At 35.9% G+C, this 20,377-nt stretch overlaps 2 protein-coding genes across 2 annotated transcripts; both read right to left on the reverse strand.

Moving 5' to 3' along the window:
* Window positions 1–15,059: 15,059 nt before the first annotated feature.
* Window positions 15,060–18,074, reverse strand: LOC131974724 (ecto-ADP-ribosyltransferase 5-like). The gene is made up of 2 exons (XM_059337161.1): window positions 17,108–18,074; window positions 15,060–17,005 (listed from the first exon to the last, which is right to left on the reverse strand). Exons 1-2 carry the CDS (start codon window positions 17,171–17,173, stop codon window positions 16,244–16,246), a joined length of 828 nt encoding a protein of 275 aa, XP_059193144.1. The 5' UTR covers window positions 17,174–18,074; the 3' UTR covers window positions 15,060–16,243.
* Window positions 18,075–18,214: 140 nt separating this feature from the next.
* On the reverse strand, window positions 18,215–19,891 carry LOC131974714 (erythroblast NAD(P)(+)--arginine ADP-ribosyltransferase-like). Its single transcript, XM_059337150.1, has 3 exons — window positions 19,764–19,891; window positions 19,448–19,532; window positions 18,215–19,366 (listed from the first exon to the last, which is right to left on the reverse strand). The coding sequence occupies exons 2-3, from the start codon at window positions 19,511–19,513 to the stop codon at window positions 18,605–18,607; spliced, it is 828 nt and encodes a 275-aa protein (XP_059193133.1). The 5' UTR covers window positions 19,514–19,532; window positions 19,764–19,891; the 3' UTR covers window positions 18,215–18,604.
* Window positions 19,892–20,377: the final 486 nt, after the last annotated feature.

Below are 20,377 nucleotides of genomic sequence, written 5' to 3' on the forward strand. Positions count from 1 at the left end.
CGCATGAAAACAAACAACACAGAAAAGAATGAAGATGTGTTTAAGATGGCTCTGACTGGCAGGATGCAATCCAGGAGATACAAACTACCTGTGAGACAAAATAAGATCTCAACCACAATCTGGTTGAGAGGGATGAAATCAGAAACTATCTTCTCTTGTCGTCCTCTGACGATAAGCCACATGACGTAGCAGTTGATGGGGAGACCAAAGAAAAGGTTTACTGCGTATGCAACTGATTTCAGAGTATTCCTGACGTAATCTTCAGGTAAGCCCCACAGTGGAGTTATGACTGTGTGGTTGATGGTGTCGTTCATTTTTATCCTGATAATAAACACAGTAATCAACACAAGGCACTGAACATATTGTTGAGAATCTATTTAAGAATAAAATACACTGTCAATCTCATTCTGTAAATGTTTAAGACATCTGTCAATAAAAAACAAACAGACATACTGTAAAATGCACAAAAAATATTATACTAATATACACAAAAATGGTTCATAGCCTTATTTACTTATCTTAAATTGCATTATTAGACTTTAATTTGTAAGAGAGTATTTTCTTATTTTAAAAATCTGAAATAAAAAATAAAAAAATACTCCAGGCTTTGTTGTTGTTGTTTTTTTTTTCAAATCCTGAACCGGCCATGACATCATTTGTACAGTGAGTTAAAAGTAATGTTCAATTGGATTTTTCTACTAATTTAAAGTATGTATAGTTTTACGTTCTAACAGCTGGAATAATATGTTCCTACCTGGAAGCTGTGAGTCCTCAGCCACTTCTGTAAGTCTACAGTTTCAGCACCAGAATGGATGCATATTATTTACATATTCATATGGCTAACATAAACAAACATGTACTCTGTTGCACCATAACACCCTTCAACCAGCTGCACCAACAATGAAAACTACAACACAAAAAGGAAAGTCGCAATAGATAAAGTTCAAATCCATGAAATGTCAGTGCTTGTAAAAAAAAACAAAAAAAAAAACCAACTCTCTTCATATTAAGAAATCACTTTTTCATATTTCTTTTTTGTAATTCATTTTATTTAGAACACAAGTACGTTGACATTTCCATTTTTTCTTCTTCTTTTGAACCCCTCCCACTTAAATACACACCTAGAAGGGGAGAAAATCAAAAACAAAACAAACGTAAACAAACTACATTTATGTATGCAGACCTAAAGTGAAAACAGTATACATATGAATGTACAAAATATCAAAATAAACCTAAGAGATATGCTATGATATGAGATACTTCAGATCAATGTACAGTCATGCAAAAAAATTATTAGACCATTGTTTTCTTACATGTCTTGTTCATTTTAATGCCTGGTATAACTAAAGATACATGTGTTTGGACAAATATAATGATGACAACAAAAATAGCTCATAACAGTTTAATTTAAGAGCTGATATCTAGACATTTTCCATGGTTTTCTTGATAATAACCAAAATCATTGTCAAGAAAACCATGGATAATGGCTAGATATCAGCTTTTTAAAATAATCATTTACGAGATTTTTGTTGTTATCATTATATTTGTCCAAACAAATGTACCTTTAGTTGTACAAGGCATTAACATGAACAAGAAAGCAAGGAGAAAACAAGGGTGGTCTAATAATTTATCCATGACTGTATTATAGTGTTGGCCTGTAAGAAATTAGAATTGGATATGAGCAGACAGATTCACAGAAAACAATTGTTTTTATATATTTAGAGTCTAAATAAATAAAAACAAATGCTATGGCTATGACCCACTTGAGTTACTTGGGCAGCTTTTCACTTTTTCATATTTCTAAGGCTGTGTCACTGTACTACAAATACATACCAACCAACAAATGGACACTTGACTTCAAGCTTAACTTTAATGACCATTTGCTTAAATAAAGCAATTTAAAAAATGAATGAATGCATGAATTTATTAATTTCGTTTTTTTAAATAACACATTCCACAACTCATATGAGGAAATGTCAGAGTCCAACTGATGTGTGTCTAACATGTCTTGCTAGTGGAACATATCACATTACACTACATGCTAAAGAACCTGAGGGCCACATAATATTATCTTTCATATCACATTTTAAATGTAATTGTTGCTTAATATAGTGACTGCTGTGCTATCAATAGTGATTGCTATTTTTAATCCATCTGGAACTCTCACAGTGACCAGAAAAAGGAAAATGTGTTTAGATTTTTACATCTTCTCTATTTTCACTTACTTGATTTGCAAAAGAAATGATCCAAAGGCACAACGCTGCTTTACATGTTCATAACAGATGAGACGCTTGGCCAGGGCCTTTATGCAAACTTACAGGTGGTGGAGGAAGTCAAACAGAAAGCTACTATGGAAATGTTGTCAATACATCGAATGCAGAAAGATTAGAGTAAATCACAACATTGTTATCAAAAAAATAAACGCAATGAAAAAATATCAGCATTTATTTATTGAAAGTACCCTAATTAATTTCTTGGAAACAAAAGCCTTTTTTCATTCAATGTAACCAACAAAAAGCTTTTGTGCCTATTGACCTCTAAAACTTGTGTTGAAGTTGAATTAATGTTTCCTCATAAAACAGTTGCAAAGCTTTTTTTTTGTATTGTATTGTATTTTTAATCATATATAAGGCAATATGGTAGTGTAGCAGTTAGCACATCCCCCTCACAAGAGGGTCGTAGGTTCGAATCCGGCTTTCAGCTCTTCTGTGTGGAGTTTGACCGTTCTCCCGTGTCAGCGTGACTTCACTCCGTGTCCTACGGCTTCCTCCCACAGTCCAAAGACATGCACTTAGGTTTAATTGGTGACTCTAACTTACCCGTATGAGAGCATGAATGATTGTCTGTCTCTATGTGTCAGCCCTAGTGATAGTCTGGCGACCTGTTCAGGGTGTACCCTTTCTCTCGCTCAATGTCAGCTGGGATCGGCTCAAAATCCCCGAGACCTGAGTTCAGATAAGCAGTTAAGGATAATGAAAGAAAAAATAATTCCTGTATTAGCATTCATATTTACTATAGACTGTGTAAAAGAAATGGACGTAGTCATCATGATGTCACCCATTTGTTTCACCTAAAGCATTCTTGTGCCATTAGCAAAGCAAATGCTACATAAACAGCTAACGCTAGAGCTGCCTAGCTAGCCCTGTTAGCAAGGTGCATCTGTAAATGATGTTTACTGTGATATTTATGGAATGCTTTTGTTTAGTGAAAATAGGGCTTAAAACAAAATGTAACAAAAATGCCACCCCTCCTCTTTTAGCTGAATGCTGACCAAAATATTTTTAAGCTTTTGGGAAAATGTTTACTGAGGAACTAAATCAAGTAAGAAGTAGGGTCATTTTCTCTTCGAATCACAACCACCAGCCAATTTCCATTCTTCAGCTGGTTTACTGATTGTTGTTTTTGTAGTATATTTGATTATGCCAACAGTCGACTAGGTAATAAGAGCCTGCAAGGCTATCTGTGTATCACTTCAAATCTTCACTTCACTGCTCGACCAGAACTCCAGACACTGCTCATCACCAGGTTTGTATTGATGACTGCGTAGCTTTAGATTAAAGGGTGAATTTTTTGTATTATACAGTGTGTTATTACTGTGCTTTTCAATTTTTTTGTGAAGGCCTGCTGTCACTGTGCTTTCTTTACATGCAACAAATATATATATATATATAAAAAAAAGATATTTCCATTAGAACTTAATTATCTTTCTTCTTCTCTACAGACCCAAAATGAACAGCACCCACTCTTTTCCATCTATTTTTGAATATCACAATGTGAAATTAACCATGTCTTCACTTTCACTCAACGTCATCCTGGGTTTTCCTTTGAATGTTTATGTCATGTGGCTGATATTGGCAGGAGGCAGAGAGACTTTGGCCTCAGATTTCTTTTCTCTCAACCTGGCTATGTCTGAGAGCTTTTTCAGTTTAAGCTGCATTTGGTATTATGTTGCTGTACGGCTGGAATCCTACTTGTATTTTCGTGCCTTATCATTCTCGCAAGGCCTCATCTTTACAGGCCGCATCCTCTTTTTATGTTGCATCTGTGTTGAGTACTATGTTGGGGTCGTTCATCCTGTGTTATTCCTTCGGTTTAAACCGCTGAGGTACAGGGTGGCCTGTTGTTGTGTCGCCTGGCTGATGATCTTGGTTTCGTGCCTCTTCTATCTGTACACCCATGAAAAAAAACTATATCTGTATCTGTATTTCATCCAGAATATTCTCGTCTTCTCTGTCATGCTTTTCTGCTGCTGCTCAGCTCTCTTGGCTCTGAAACGCCCATGGCCAGGGGCAAAAGACACAGAGAAGAAGAAGAAGTGCAACACAACAAAGAGAAGGGCCTTTAAAATACTTTTGCAGATCGCAATTTCCTTGGGCTTCAATTTCCTTTTGTATACGGTTTGGATTCCACTGCAATGTTGCTTGTCGGCTATCGAGTTTACCACTGTGGCTACGATTTGTACATACATAGCTTTAGTAACTGGGTTCATACAGCCTCTGCTCTACCTGCACAGGACCGGAAAACTCTGCTTCAAGAAACCCTAATTATCACTGTCACTATGCCTATATATGTAAGTGTACTGTTTTTATAGTATAACATTTTTTTGTGGTGATTTTGCAATAATTTACTATGATGCTGTTATTAAAACTGCTGCAATGCCAGTCAATGCTTGTGACTAAAAAACAATGGGATCAATATGTAAACTGTCATCTACTTGTATGTTACTTGACTGTCATGCTGGCATCCTTTTTCAATTTTTTTTTTTTTCGATATTCATTGGTTGTGACAGAAAAACGATAAATCTTGTAAGTTACAGTACAGGCCAAAAGTTTGGACACACCTTCTCATTCAATGCGTTTTTCTTTATTTTCATGACTATTCACTGAAGGCATCAAAACTATTAATGAACACATATGGAATTATGTACTTAACAAAAAAAGTGTGAAATAACTGAAAACATGTCTTGTATTTTAGATTCCTCAAAGTAACCACCCTTTGCTTACTAGAATATAAGACATGTTTTCAGTTATTTCACACTTTTTTGTTAAGTACATAATTCCACATGTGTTCATTAATAGTTTTGATGAATTTACAATGTCAATAGTCATGAAAATAAAGGAAACGCATTGAATGAGAAGGTGTGTCCAAACTTTTGGCCTGTACTGTACATTAATACGATTGTAGTGCCTCATTTATTTTCATGTTTGGCAAATTATGTGATGACGATGAAAAATACTTCACTTGTTTCAACTCACTGCATTTTATTCAGGTTTAATGAGTGTGAGGTATTATTTAATGAGTTAACAAGTCTCTGTGGGATCTGACATTTGGCAACACAATTAAAAGTCCTTACAGTGGGTTGAAGAAATATCTCCAACAGATGATTTTTTCTTTTTTCTTTTTTTTTCTTCTTACATACAGTGTTGGTATTTAATTATTTCAATCTCCCTTTCTTCTTAAGCCTACATTAGGGGGAAATAGTGTTTAATAGGAGAATGTTAATTGCAAGTAGATCAGTACTTTGCAACTTTTTAGATTCAAGTTTCAAAGGATTTATGTAAAGGTGCAATCTTGGGTTTATCTCTCAGAGACAAACTTTGTGTAAAAGATAAACACATACACATATAAACATAAAAATAAAATTATATAAAATACATATTGCCAAAGGTAAAAATAGCCTTGGAGGACAATTGATGTTGTAAAACTTACAGTGAAATACAATGAACAATAGTGAACAATGTGGATGTAATTTCTCATAATAATTTCATAATTTCTCGTAATAAAAGCAGATGATGGGCCTCATGGAGGGATATGGGTGGTGCATAATGGAAATGGGGGAGGTTTTAATAGAAATAGAAATAATTTAATAGAAAGCCCCTCTGGACTAATGAATACTTTTCATGCCCTGTAAGTTCATGTTCTGAGCCATTATTGTATATACATGAATCTGGTATTCAATAAAAAGATGCTAAAAGGTGAAGCAGGTTACAAAACAGCTTAAAACCACTGACTAAACAGCATTCAGAACGCTTTAATTCTTCTGTCATGTTTGGCAATCTGATGAGAGGGTTGGGTAGTAATAGCGACATGGAAATTGCTTTATTATTATATGATGGGGTCATAAAAAAGTAACTATAATCACCTGGATTCAGTTTGAAAAAATGTGTAATTACATTAAAGATTATGTGATTACTTTTTCGTTATGTATTTAATACATGACATTTTTAAAATGGTGCCAATTCTGTTAATAATGACTCGCTAATATTTGAATTTGTTTTTAAAAATGAAGATTTATGGATAATTGAGTTTACCTTATTTTTCTGTACACTGAAAATGGAATTTAATTACATTTCTATTTAGTTTAAAGTGAAAAAAAAGGGTTGTGAAGCTCAAATTCTTGTTGTGACGTCCATCTGAATTATTTTTTAATAAAATTTGTAATATTTTCAGTGTTTGATTTTGATGTAATCTTGAGTTTTTAGACAGGCCTACTTTTTGCATTTTTTGCACATACAAAACCTGCCATGTATTATGTATTCAGAAATACATGTCATACACTACATGTCAGTCCCAGTCTTGTCCGTATGTATGAGTGACAGGCTACATGCATTTGATTATAATTTCCATATTTTGTGAGAACTTTAACTGAGGTTGAAGCAGCTGCTGCATTACAAACATGAGGACTTTGCGTCTGATGTGATCATTTGTGTATCTGCATTGCCCAAACAGGAAAAAACGGTTTGTATTTTTTTTTGTGACTTTATAGAATATAATACATTAATAAAATCATAAATACAGTGATATTATATTTTGTTCATAGTTGATATTAGCTCAGTTCCTCTGTTTGGTTTCAGTGAGATTTGATAAAAACGAATTCACTGATCTCCTTTTTTTTTCAGTCGGATTCAGATTTGAAGACTTGACCCTGAAGTTTTTTAATGACATTACAAGGAAAATGAACTCATCTAATTCAATGTTGGATTCTGACTTGAAAATGTTCACATTTTCCACTGTCACCATCAATCTCATCCTGAGTCTGCCGACCAACAGTTACGTTGCGTGGCTGATGGCGACCGGAGCACGAGGCACGCTGGCGGCAGAGTTCCTCCCGCTCAACCTGGCCGTGTTTGAGATTCTCTTCTGCTTGCTCTCTGTCAGCAGGTATCTCAGAATTGTATTCCCTTCACTGAAATTAATGGCACATTTTTCAAAATGTTTTCTGTGCGGTGGCCGTCCTATTCTGCAGTGCTGTATCTGTATCGAGCAGTTTCTGGCTGTGGTTCACCCTGTGCTGTTCCTCAGGTATAAATCACTGAGGTACAAGGTGGCCGTTGCTGGAGTGGCTTGGATAGGAGTCATTGGATTTTCTGTCCTTTACATGTGCTTTTATACGGAACCTCTTATTTTTGTGTGTGAATGTTTGATCTTAATGTCAGTGATGCTCTTCTGCTCCTTTTCCGTCTTGTTGGCTCTAAAAAGACCTCGGCCAGGGGAGGGGAAAAACGACAGGGCAAACAACATGAAGAGAAGAGCTTTTTTTACTATCTTAGTGATCATTGTGACATTTCTAGGAACATATGTCTTGTGGTGTGTTGTGATTCTCTCCACTCTGGGCACTTGGGATTCAGATGGGAGGAGAATGTTAACAACAAGTTGCAATTTTATTACTTTTATCTCTGGGTTTATCCAGCCGGTCAATTACCTGCAAAGAACTGGGAAATGTTCCTGCAGTAAGGCTGTCTGAGGTTGTTGTATGTTCATGGATGTCCATCACTAATTGCTGGAAACAGTACATGTATATGAAGTGAGTCTAAGCTCAAAAGTCTTTATTCTTCACCCGTAGTAAGCCTAACTGCAGTAACTACGTAAAGGGTTAAACTAAGAAAAGCTGCTTTAAAGATTTGCAACGCTTTTTAACTGGCCAGCCAAATAGGTTATAGGTAAGTGATATGACACTTATTTCTACATGTATTGATGATGTAATTTTTATGCTCAAAAATCATGATGATTTATTTGACCTTTGACACTAAAAATGTAGTTACTGCACTCTGGTTTTGCATTGCTGTAAAAGGATCTAATAGTAATGCAAACCAGAGTGCAGTAACTACAATGTTGTTGTCTTCTTTCAGCTTTTATATTTTGTATTCAGTGAATAAACATGTTCAAACTGATTTTGTATTTAAAAGTATTTAACAACTCTATTCAAAGATGTATTTTAGACTATAAAGTAATGTTATATTTTAGTCTTAATATAATGTTATCTCACTTTTTTACTTAATTACTATCTACATAATAATTTCCCTATCAAATAAACTTATAATTTATGTTATTCTTGTCTTCACTATTCAACACAATGAAGAAATACAAGGCCACACTATCGCAGCTTTGGTTTCATGTTTACATTTGTAATATATATATCCAAATCAGACTGTGGTAAGTGCAATTACTGCAGTCTGCTTTGGTTTTGAGTTGGATTTTGCAAATTTTAAATCTAAAACTAACTTTTTCACGTGATAAAACAGACATCAGGGAGTTCATTTTTAGATATAACTCAATTTCCACAAAAAATGTAGTTACTGCAGTTAGGCTTTGTAGGGCAGTATAATATACTAGTATACTGAAGATGTCAGTCACCAATTGAAAAAAATGTGCCTGTCTGTTTTTATTAACTTTATTATCTTTTTACTTTACTGAATCTTTTCAGAATTATATTTTGGATTTTAATTATTTTTAGGGACAGTTTTTGCACTTTTCTGTTTTAGTGGTTAATGGAGTCATATAAAAATATCCTGTGTGTGTGTGTGTGTGTGTGTGTGTGTGTAAATGTTAATTTGTAGAAAAGATGTTCATTTTAAAATAAAATTATTGTACACTGCTGTTTGTTTGTATAACTGATGATAGTCTTGTCATTTTCTTTGTTTTCAGGATGAGAAGGTGACATGTTACAAATTACAGTTTACATGGTCGCCCATAAAGGTGGAATACAATATTTTTTTTCACCTCTTTCCATGGAATAATTGTGACAATGTGATTTATTCTTGACAGATAAAGTGTATATCTTCTCAAAATTCTATTAATCATTCTCTTCTAAACATATCACAATGAAAATTAAACTACAATTAATAGAGGATTGTGTCTGAAAACAAAATTATTCCAACTTTATGGGCAACCGTATCCATGGCCAGTTTTATACAGTGGATTTGACTTGACTAAAACTGCTTATACTGAAAGAAAAAAAGTTTTCAACATTTTTTAATTTTTAGAGTCAATATTTTAATAATTCAGGTTAATAAATCATATTATCTATATCATGATTATTGTTTGATTTATTCAGATGGGAGGCTATCTGTCTTGTCTGAGACAAATGTATAAAAAGACACAAACCAAACTCTGTCAACTTTCTTCATACTAGGTATCAGGATTTTTGGAGAACTTTCACCTAAATACAATGCATGGTGGGATGTATATGGAAATAATATATAGCAAAGTTCCAATAACCGCTTGGAACACTACACTTGTGGTTATAAGTTCTGATAGTGATAATTACAAAACATTTCAAATTAAATTACACTCATATAAATAAATGTTACAGATGATTTATAACAAAAAATAAAGTTGGTTTTTCTGCAGTGTAGAGGGGCAAAAACCCAAAAGTGAAATATTTTTAGTCATATGCAAAGTGTCCACAATCTGAACAATGCTGAAAAAACAACACGACACAACTGAGCATGTTGGCTTAGCGGATTATTCCAAAAATATGAAGTTGCTGTTGTGAAATGTTATGATTGAATCAATGATTAATCGTTCAAAAAGCGATAAGAGAGGCTAAACGTGTGGCGCTGGTGTGTGAGCTTATGTCTGGGACAGTTTGCAATTCAGCTTCAGTTTGTGTTATTTCCCACCAGAGGGCACCGTTTATTCTTTTTGTTGGCTTGTTAGTTAATTTAAACAGGAGGCCTCACTTACATCTGCATCTCTCTATTAAAGTAAGACAAACATTGGCTCGGTTTAAACAGTGTTGTTCTGAATTACAGTCCATGGTGTATGCCATTTCTATGTCATATAGTCTAAGCATTAACTCAATAGATATAAATGTCTTTTGTTTAAAAAAAAATAAAAATTCCTCAAACACAAAATAAACATATAGTGTGCTATCCTGCAGAGCTGGGTGTGTATTTTAATGTATATATATTTTATTATTTTTTTTTTATTTTATTTTAATTCAACTATAAATTAAATGAGCTGGCTGCCGGTCAGTTAGTTTACATGATGACCTGCAGCAGGTCAAAGTTCATCATGTGATGTGACCTCCGTTTTTATTATTATTATCACATTGTATTTAAGGTCTTAGCATTATATAACACAATATTGGTTCTTCTTCTGATAAAAAGCTCACAGTGACCCTCACCTGTACAAAGAGGAATTTGTAGTGCCTCAAAACATACCATAGAAATGAGCCACCACTCAAACAACTGATCTATGCTAGTGGTAAAACTATTATTGATTGATTTTATCATACTAGTAGTATTGAGTCCTTTGGTGTAAGAGGTGTACCAGCGAATTTTATATGTAAAGCCAATGCAGTGTTGCATTTAAATACAAACTGCAGACACATATATAACTTTATTTAACTTAGAATGCATATACAGTATCTTATCTGTTGCTAGAGTGAATTATTACATATGAATACATATAATTCTTTATTTACTTTGTCTAAACTACAATACTCACTGTGTTTGGATGGTTGTTTGCCCCCTTAGACAACAAAGTATGACAGTGCACAGTGTTTAGGCTAGACTAAGTGTAACATTACCATTTCAAGGGTTGTTACTAATGATGGGAATTTCGGCTCTTCTTAGTGATCCGGATCATTTGGCTCAGCTCACCAAGAAGATTTTTACCAATTATACCTTTTATAATTCAGCCAAATTTAGGGCTGTTTTGACTTGTGATTTGTATTTGAACACATATATCACTTAAATGTTAATACATTGCTGCAGCCAATTGCATTTACAGTTGTAAAATCAATTGTAACTCTCTAACTTGCTTGAAGAACCACACTGCTACACAAAGCAGATAGAAAATGCCTATAAAAACCTAAGCATAGAAATTTAAAAATGACAGCTATTGATATTTTAATTTTTTTTTTATTCAAACACACACACACCTAACAAAACAAGTAAAGTACTGAAAAAATAGAAATTAAATACAGCAATCAAGTAAATGTGCTTTGTTAATGCCAACTACTGAAATCTGGACAAAAGAAACAGAATATTTTTGGGATAGAGAAAAAATAATAATAAATAAAGAACATAATAAAAAGAAATATAATACAAGGTGCAAAACAGCAGCATCCAACAGTTTTAGGTGTCTCAGCGCTGCAATGATTGGTTCACACAGCATGCACGTGACACCCGTAGTCAGCGTTGGCAGCACCCACAGGTACTTTTTGTAACAAGAAAAGTAAAATAATTTTATTTTTTTTAAATGAACGGCTCGCTGATGGACGTTCACTTAAAAGAGCCGTCTCTTTGAACCAGCTCGTTCGCGACTGACACATCACTAGTTGTTACCTCTAAAACAATTTACACATACATTTCTGGAGTTTCGCAGCCCTGCGGAGGTAGAGGAGAGAATGGATCAGCCCAAGCCAAACCATTACACCGTAAGCCAGTGGATGCAAGATACACAGTATGTGCCTCTCCATGTCATCAAGCAGGAAGTACATAGTGATCAGGGGCGCATAGCTGACAAATGTATTCACTTGGAAGATCAGGACGAGATTAAAAGCCCTTCTCTTGATCAAGTTGGACCCCTCCCTCTCTCCGTCCCCTGGTGAGGGCTGTCTCAGAGCCCTGAGAACTGATAAACTGCAGAAAGAGGTCACGATTAAGGTAATAAAAAAAGTGTTTGCATTAAAGCTAATATATACCAGACTTTGACTGGAAAAGAACATTTGGACTGTACCAATCAGGAGGGTTAGCAGCCAGATAACACAACAGAAGCTCATCCTGTACCGCAGGGCTTTATACCTGAAGTACAGCACAGGGTGTACGACTGCAAGGTAGCGTTCTATACAGATAGCGGTCTGGAACTGAATCCTGGTCATAAAAATTGTGTTCATGAGTTTTTGTATAATTTCTCCCACTTCGTCGCTTAAAAAATGGCCTGTGATCATTAAAGGTGGCCCGAAGAAATCAAAAAGTAGCTCTGTGAAGACCAGGTGGAACTCAGATACTTCCATTCTGTCCGTCCAGAAGACAGGAGATGATATCATCAGCCACATCACCCAGCTGTTAGCGGGCAGAGAGACCAGGACGTAAGGCAGAACTGTTGAATGAACGAGGAGAGAGTCCGTACAGAAACCATGCTTTTCTTCGGCTGTGAAGTTTTGCATTTTTCCTGGAAAGCAGTTCAAACATTCTGAATTAATGAGTAAAATAGTTTGGTGGAGTCCTTTTTAAATTTTGTTATCAAGGGGGAAGGTTTGAGATGAAGACACTGACTTGCACATGCACATTTTTTGAGTGAAGAAAGTCACTTTATTTAAATATGTGGGCAAATATGCCAGAGAACAACTTGAGAAGAACAAAAATGCAATACAAATCTAGAAAATTCTCCCCCGAAGCGTCAATAGTGGCTACAGTATAATTAAAATCTACAATTTAAAAAATTAAAACAAGCAGTGACGAAGGGGCAAGAGGAGAGATGTGTATAATTTATTACTCTAATATAAAGTAACCAACTGCGTCATCTCATTCACTTATTTCAAATGTTAATGCAAAAAATAAATGGTCAAGATATTTGAAAGCACTTACCTTTTCTTGCTCTGAGTTTGTCAACGTTTATTCCCAAATGTGCAGTTGGAGCTGCAGGTTTAATCACATCATTCACAAAACATCTGTTTCCCCTGATGATCACTAACCAAATAATTTCCATGAGTAATTTACTTGCAGTACATGCAAAACCTGTAGATGTGTGCAATCCATTTGACTAAAGAGGGTTTAGTGTTTATTAGCTTCTGTGGTAAGCGGAGATTACGATAAACAGAACTTTGTGCAGGAAAGACAGATCATAATTTTTTTTCAAGTTATTCTGCCAAATGAACCACTGTTCTCCCATAAGCATGCAGCTTAAAATAGAAATAATAATAGAAAACAGAATGCCTCAAATGTATAACAATACCTTGTCTTTGTAATTTTTTCAACTGAATGCAGGCCGCACAGGATTTGCAAATTATTGCATTTTGTTTTTGTTACATTTTTCATAGTTTCACAACTTTTATTGAATCAGGCTTGTTAGTGTAAAATTAACAAACGTACAAATTCTATCTTAAATGAAATCATTAACATTAGGGTTAAAAGACAGGTGTCGATTATTTCATTTTTGCCTGCCCTTGCCTGTTGGCTTTTTCACCTCTGTTTAAAGTCACTTTAAAGCCTTTATATGGCCCCTAGTTTACTCCTAGGGTGATTGTAATCAATTGGTAATTGTGTTTTCTTTGTTAACTGTTATGCTGCAAAATGCCATGTTCTGAGGCATTTAAATGAAGTCCTAGTCATTATTTAGTGACTGTGTGGGCACAGTACACTTCTATAGTTGTAGCAGTTGTTATGATGAAGGGAAGTCACACATGTGGTGTGAGATTAGACAGCATAACAGAGTCAGACAACAAGGAAGACATGTTAACATGATCATAAAAGGACAAGGCAAGTGACCACACAACGCTGACTGAGCTTAAAGACACACCCACTGCAAATCACACATTTGGTGACTCTGACTCTGCCCATTCAAGTGCTCACAGCATAAGATGTGTTTCAGAAATGGGCTGTGTTCTGTGAAGTCAGAGACTCTTCAACTCTTCAACATGAGAAATGTTATTTTAGTTGAGGGGACTTTCTTTGGAGAAATGTCTGCAGCATAGTTGCCTCAGATGCAAACCCCATGAGAAAATCAGTCCATTAAACACTTTTTATTTCAGTAAATGAATAAAACCAGTGGTGGGCCGTCAGGGCCAGCAAGGCCTTCTCTGCTGGCCTAACATAACCAGAAATCATGATCATAATTATGATAAAGGTTAATTTAATTTTTGATTTTCTTTCCCTAAATATCTAAAAGTATTCATATTCTCTTCATGTCATATTATGCTCCTTCCAGTGCTGTTGTTTTTAGGTTAGAGTTTTTATCCAATCAGAATTCAGCTATCTTATGTTGCCAGGCTGTATGAAATCTGCCCGGGCCTTCAGAATCAACAATGCGGGCGTCTGTGCACTGTAAGTGAACGGGCAAATACAGTTGATAGATAGTTGCGATAGCCAATCAGATCACGAGTTGTGTCAGTAAGGCCCTCTAGCTGGCCTCACGTTGAACGTGACATTTACGCGTCCTGTGATTGGATATGGATACTTAGTAGTTTGAGCCACGGCAGTGCTATGCAGATCAACAGCATAGATATATGTCTATGATCAACAGAGTCACACCCGGCCGGGACTGTTAACGGTATGTAAATAATCTGGCGCATTGGCGCAGCTGTGTGGTTGGACCCAAAGCAACAGGTCACAGAAAGTCGTGATACGTCACGTTTTGACATGAAAAAGTTTTTTTTTACAAAGAGACTTGTTTATTGTGTCGCTGTCGCCAAAGTATGGCCGTCTTGTTAGTGTCTTTCTGATATTAAACTGCGATTTTGCAATGTATTGTACAATCTTGTTAAAGCTTGCATATTCTTTGTGGACTCATTTAATAAAACTTTTTGGAAAGATAATTTTAATGACCCTTTTATTTTTAAGTTTTGACAGTAGCATATCAGATATGTTTTAATTTCTGATGCCATATTGTTGATTTTTAAAATGCACCGGATAATAGCCCATTTTGTAAACAACTGAGGTGATGCAATGCCTAGTAGTGCTTAAGTGTGTTTCTAACTACTCTCCAGTCCTGGTGTTATAAATGCTGGCAAAATGAAAGGTATTTATTGACTAAGTTGGACATCACTGAAGGCCTAAGTGTGAAATGCACCGCCCGCCACCGAATAAAACATTTGACAAACATGCAGTTTGTGAAACAAAAGCTTGTTTAATTGTTTGGACACAGCTGTGATACAAAAGCATTGTAGGAAGGATTATGTTCAGTTTAAATGTGGCTGACATGGGCGATAAAACTCAATGCATTACTGTGATTCTATACAGTGACAAACATTCATTTCACATTTCCATCACATTTTGTGCAGGTAAAAGAGTGACCAACATGTTTTGCAGTTCATCAGTGTTTTTAAAGCCCTTTAAAGCCATTTACCTACAGTGCATGTTATTTGGAAAAACCCACAGTTATTATTCTTGAAATCACAGGTTGTCATACTTTTTTTCAACTAAGGACCGTTTACAGAATAAAGAACATACTCTATATATACTCTACCTCATGTACGTCGAATCATTTGACATAGCCTATTTTTCACACGTCTATAGTTTCAGTAATGTTAAAGATCAACGCAACAGAAATGTATTAGAAGGATATTAGACTATCCCTAAAAATGCAATTAACATCAATTCAATTAGCTGCGAGCAACACCTAAACAAAATATCAAAGGCAGATAATAAGAAAAAAGACACACACACACACACATACACACATACACACACACACACACAAACACACAAACGCTAAATAGAACATGGTTGTAACCTTTTGAAATAATATGTTATGATCATTTAAAGTAATGAGTCTGAAAACTTTTCAGACCCCACTTGAGAATCATGGAATATTATGTAATATCATAAACAATACAGATTCATTATAACAATTAGTTATATTTTTAAGTTATATACTTTCATTTTTTTAGTAGGTTCTTTCTTTAACTTCTGTTGCTATGAGCAACCTCTACACCTTCATTTTATATTTAATTTGTCATTGTGTAGTTATCCAAATATAAATGGTGGTGTTTCCCATGTCTATAACAAAGAAATCTGTGTTAATTTGAGTTATGGATAATTTGCAATACTGTTTGTTCAGCAAAGCACAGAGTTAAGGTTTAATAGACCACATCACATTGAGGAGGGTTGAGAATACATTTTTTATGACTTTAGATATGACTACTTGGCTTTATTTATTTATCTATTTTTGCTTTTAGGCTTTCAAATGTTAAAATACTGGTATTTTCTACATGTCTATTAAGAGACTATCTCATCATTGCTTTATTTAAATCATATCCAAATTCATAAATATCACATTTGTTAAACTATTCATTTCAGAAAAGAGCACAGTTCAGGTCGGAACGAGGTGTGCGTGTACTGTTCAGTTTATAGACCACCTCACATGGAAGACTCCTCTGATCACATCTATTCTCAATACCTGTGACTTTGAAGACCTCATAAGGAGGAATCAGGGCTTCTCTTTCCGACTCTCCGAGCTTTGAGTACAGGGAGATGTCTGCTCCAAAACATGTGAATATCTCAAAGCATGACTTGTCTCCAAATTTTTCAGCGCTGGGGTACCAACCCACTGAGCTGGAGGTAAAGGAGCCAAAGCGAACCACCTTGTTGAGAACGTCTTGGCTGAAGTAGCTGTTGACTCTGCGGTAGCCGGTGAGACATCTTTCTGCTTCAGGTTTGCGAGCATTGAGAGTCTGGAGGGCGACAGTCAGGAAGAAGTGAAGGGCGTGGTAGCTGAATGTGGTCTTGTACTCAGATTTCTGGGTTCGAACTGCTCTGTTGAAATCAGAATAGATGTTTGGCCTGTCGAGGGTATAAGCGTAAATAGCCACTGCCTGTTCTTTCTCCAGGTAGGTGGAAGGTCGCCTTCCCTTTTTACGCTTCCATTTTTGCGTGTCGTGTTTCTCTGCTTCGCCCCAGGCCTGTTTGAAGTTGCTGTCTCTGTTTCTCTCATTCTGCAGGTATTCACTTAGTACCTTTGCCTTCATTCCGTCTTTGCAGGTGCTGTACATGTCGTCAACAGAGTTCGGAGCCTCGTCCAGTGGAAGGCAATCATTTGGTCCAGGGGCAGCCAAGTGCTGTAAAAAGAAATGACAGATATCTCATTTAATTTTACTTACAGATGTCATTGCACAGCAGTTTCACTTAAGCAAGCCATCATCCATATATATACACACTACTATTGCAAATCCTGTAGAGGCTCCATAAGTGATTAGCACGGCTGCCCAAACTGCCCCCATTGCCATCTTCCACCAAATCTGGAGGCACTGATGTTAAATGAAATAACCTCAGGCAATGTGTGCAGTCTATCTCTGCAGCCTTCACTGACTGAAAGGGTACCGTACATTTTTATAGTAAGAAGTTAAGGAAGTTCAAAACTGGGCGTAAAATACATTGAGACAGCTCATTAGTCGTGTAAGTAAGAGACAGTTTTGCAAGATAAACATAACCATAAAAGGGAACATAAGGGCTTATCTTCACAGCTCTGCAGGCTTAGAGTACAGCTATTTGCTAGTTTAAATCATGTGATACGTCAGTGGTAGATTATCAATACATTAAGCTGAAGGTAGGAAATAAACTACTGAGAACAGCTTGACTGAAGCTTCCTGATAGATGTTTGCAAGTTTTAATTTCTTACAACACACATTGCAGTTTTGTCTACTAATGCTCTTTTTTCTTGCAGTAATGAAAGACAGAAAATTGACCTTGATGAAAAAGTGAAGCTTATAATCACAGAATTTGTTCCTGTATAATTTGGGGTCCATAAAAGTCAGAGAAAATCTAACAAGAACCATAAAATGTAAAGTTTATTGATGCTGACTTTCAGACATATTGTTACATATGGAGAGTTATAAAGTATGGTTAAATGGGCACACAGTTTTTTATACAAAGTTACTTTATAAATGAATAAGATTACAATTTTGAATAAATCATTAGAATTTCAGTGGACATGTTCCACTGTTGACTTTCTCTGACACTGCATAGTGTCAGAGATGGAGGAAGGAATTTATCAGGTTTCTGTGAGTCAGAACATTGTCTTCTCCCCATCTAAAACAGGAAGCAGGTTTGCTACCTCCCACACTATCTTTGATTCACTTACATTTCATGCACTTATACTAATAACTTGTGTGATACGTTATTTGCATGAGCTCATGTTACCTCCAGGGTGCCTATCAAATCCTGGAACTCTCCACATTCAAGTAATTTTAATTTGTCATTAACTATAAAGAGTTTGTGAATTATTATGCAAGCAAAAGCCTGTAAAAGCATTGAACATACAAGCACAATCTGTGAAATACAAAGCTATTTTATTACATTTGACAGGATTTTATTGTATTCCTTTATTGCATCCAATGCATTTCATTCCAAATGACAGGGATAATATATCAGAAAAGCTGCGTTATGAAAGTTACAGACATCCAAATACATTTATGACTTTAGATATGACTTCTTGGCTTTATTGAATTTGCTTTTTTTTGCTTTTAGCTTTCATATGTTGAATTACTGGCATTTTGTACATGTATATTAAGAGACTAGCTCATCATGCCTTCATTCAAATAGTATCTAAATGCATTGTGAGAATAATGTGAAATCACTAATCCTGTGCAACCCAATAAAAATGCTTGTTTACTTGTTTTCTTAATATCATATATGTTAAACATTTGAAACTGCGTAATTCAGAAAAGAGCACAGTTCAGGTTGGAAAGAGGTATGCGTGTACTCTTCAGTTTATAGACCACCTCACATGGAAGACTCCTCTGATCACATCTCCTCTCAATCTTTCTGACTTTAAAGACCTCATAAGGGGGAATTAGGGCTTCTCTTTCTGACTCCCCGAGCTTAGAGAACAGAGAGACGTCTGCTCCAGAGCATGTGATTATCTCAAAGCATGACTTGTCTCCAAATCTTTCAGCGCTGGGGTACCAACCCATTGAGCTGGAGGTGAAGGAGCCAAAGCGAACCACCTTGTTAAGAACATCTTGGCTAAAGTAGCTGTTGACTCTGCGGTAGCCGGTGAGACATCTTTCTGCTTCAGGTTTGCGAACGTTGAGAGTCTGGAGGGCGTCAGTCAGGAAGAAGTGAAGGGCGTGGTACCTGAATGTGGACTTGTACTTAGATTTCTGGGTTCGAACTGCATTGTTGAACTCCAGATAGATTTTTGGCTTATCGAGGGTATAAGCATAAATAGCCATGATCTGCTCTTTGCCCAGGGAGGTGGGAGGTCGCTTTCCCTTTTTACGCCACCACTTTTTGTTGTAGTATTTTTCTGCTTCGCCCCAGGCCAGGGTGAAATTTTTGTCTCTGTTCTTCTCATTCTCCAGGTACTCCTTCTTTACTCTGTACTCCATTTTGTCTTTGCAACCAGTGTACATATCATCAACAGAGTTTGGAGCCAAATCCAAGGGGAGTTGACCTTTTGACCCAGGTTCTGAAGAACTCTGAAAATCATGAGATAAAAATCTTACTTAAAGTACACAGCAGTCACACTTGAGCAACCTGCCACCAAGCATATACACTACCTTTGATATTCCTATGGAGACTCCATATGTTATTAATACAGCTGCCCAAATTGCCATCATTGCCATCTTCCACCAGCAAAGAAACCTGCACCCAAAAATACTTATTTAAGTAAACATGTCCGTTTCATTTTCCATTTCCTTATTTCAGTGTGTTGGCTTCCTCTTATCTTCTTGAGTATTGTTATTGCTTGAATGTAAATAATAATGATATAAAACTTTGGTCAGATTGAAATGGGCCTCATTAATATTTGTTTGGAATACAGATAAAAAAAACTGGGGATATCAAGAGTAGAAATTAAGATGTTTTTTCACTTACCGCAGTTCAGTTCTCACATAGTGTAGCACCTCTCTGGTGACTTGTGTTATCAGTGAAGCTGAGCTCCTGCTGCTCTCCAGCTGCAGGCAATGTCAATCAGGGGTGGGACCTTCATGAAGACTACACTCATTCCTCTGTGGTTGTAATCAACATAGATATCTATGGTAATCAAAGCAATAATATTGGTCTGTTTATCTGAGTAGTACGAAGTTGTGCCCACAGAGAAGAATACTGTAGTATTTATTTTTTTAATGGTAAGTGAAGAACTTTTATTTTGAAGAGGTGACTTTTATTTCAGTGACTCTCCTGTCTCCTTATGGTTAGAGGAGTCCTGTTTTGTTATCCTCAAGAGCAACAATCCTCATCCTTCTTTATTCTTGAGGCATTGCCAGTGAGTATGATTATTTGGATTTGTTTAGGAGGCTTTAATATGTTGCAAGTTATATTTGTTATATTTGACTTAGGCACATGGTTAATATTGTCTGTATTATTTGTTTATTTTCAGTTTTACCTTTTCTTCATTAAAATCCTGCCAAGTACGCTACTTCACACGGCCTGATCATTGGAGGAGATTTTGGAGAGATGAGTTTAGCTGACTGTTTCATAACTCAGAT

Source organism: Centropristis striata, chromosome 1 (genome assembly GCF_030273125.1).
Source record: "Centropristis striata isolate RG_2023a ecotype Rhode Island chromosome 1, C.striata_1.0, whole genome shotgun sequence".
Classification (NCBI taxonomy): Eukaryota; Metazoa; Chordata; class Actinopteri; order Perciformes; family Serranidae; genus Centropristis; species Centropristis striata.

Coding starts and splice junctions, on each gene's coding strand:
- LOC131974724 (XM_059337161.1), bottom strand. CDS start 17,173: ATGGCAATGGGGGCAGTTTGGGCAGCCGTGCTAATCACTTATGGAGCC. Junction 17,006..17,107: donor CCTCTACAGGATTTGCAATA/GTAGTGTGTATA, acceptor TTCTTTTTACAG/CACTTGGCTGCCCCTGGACC.
- LOC131974714 (XM_059337150.1), bottom strand. CDS start 19,513: ATGGCAATGATGGCAATTTGGGCAGCTGTATTAATAACATATGGAGTC. Junction 19,367..19,447: donor TCTCCATAGGAATATCAAAG/GTAGTGTATATG, acceptor CATGATTTTCAG/AGTTCTTCAGAACCTGGGTC.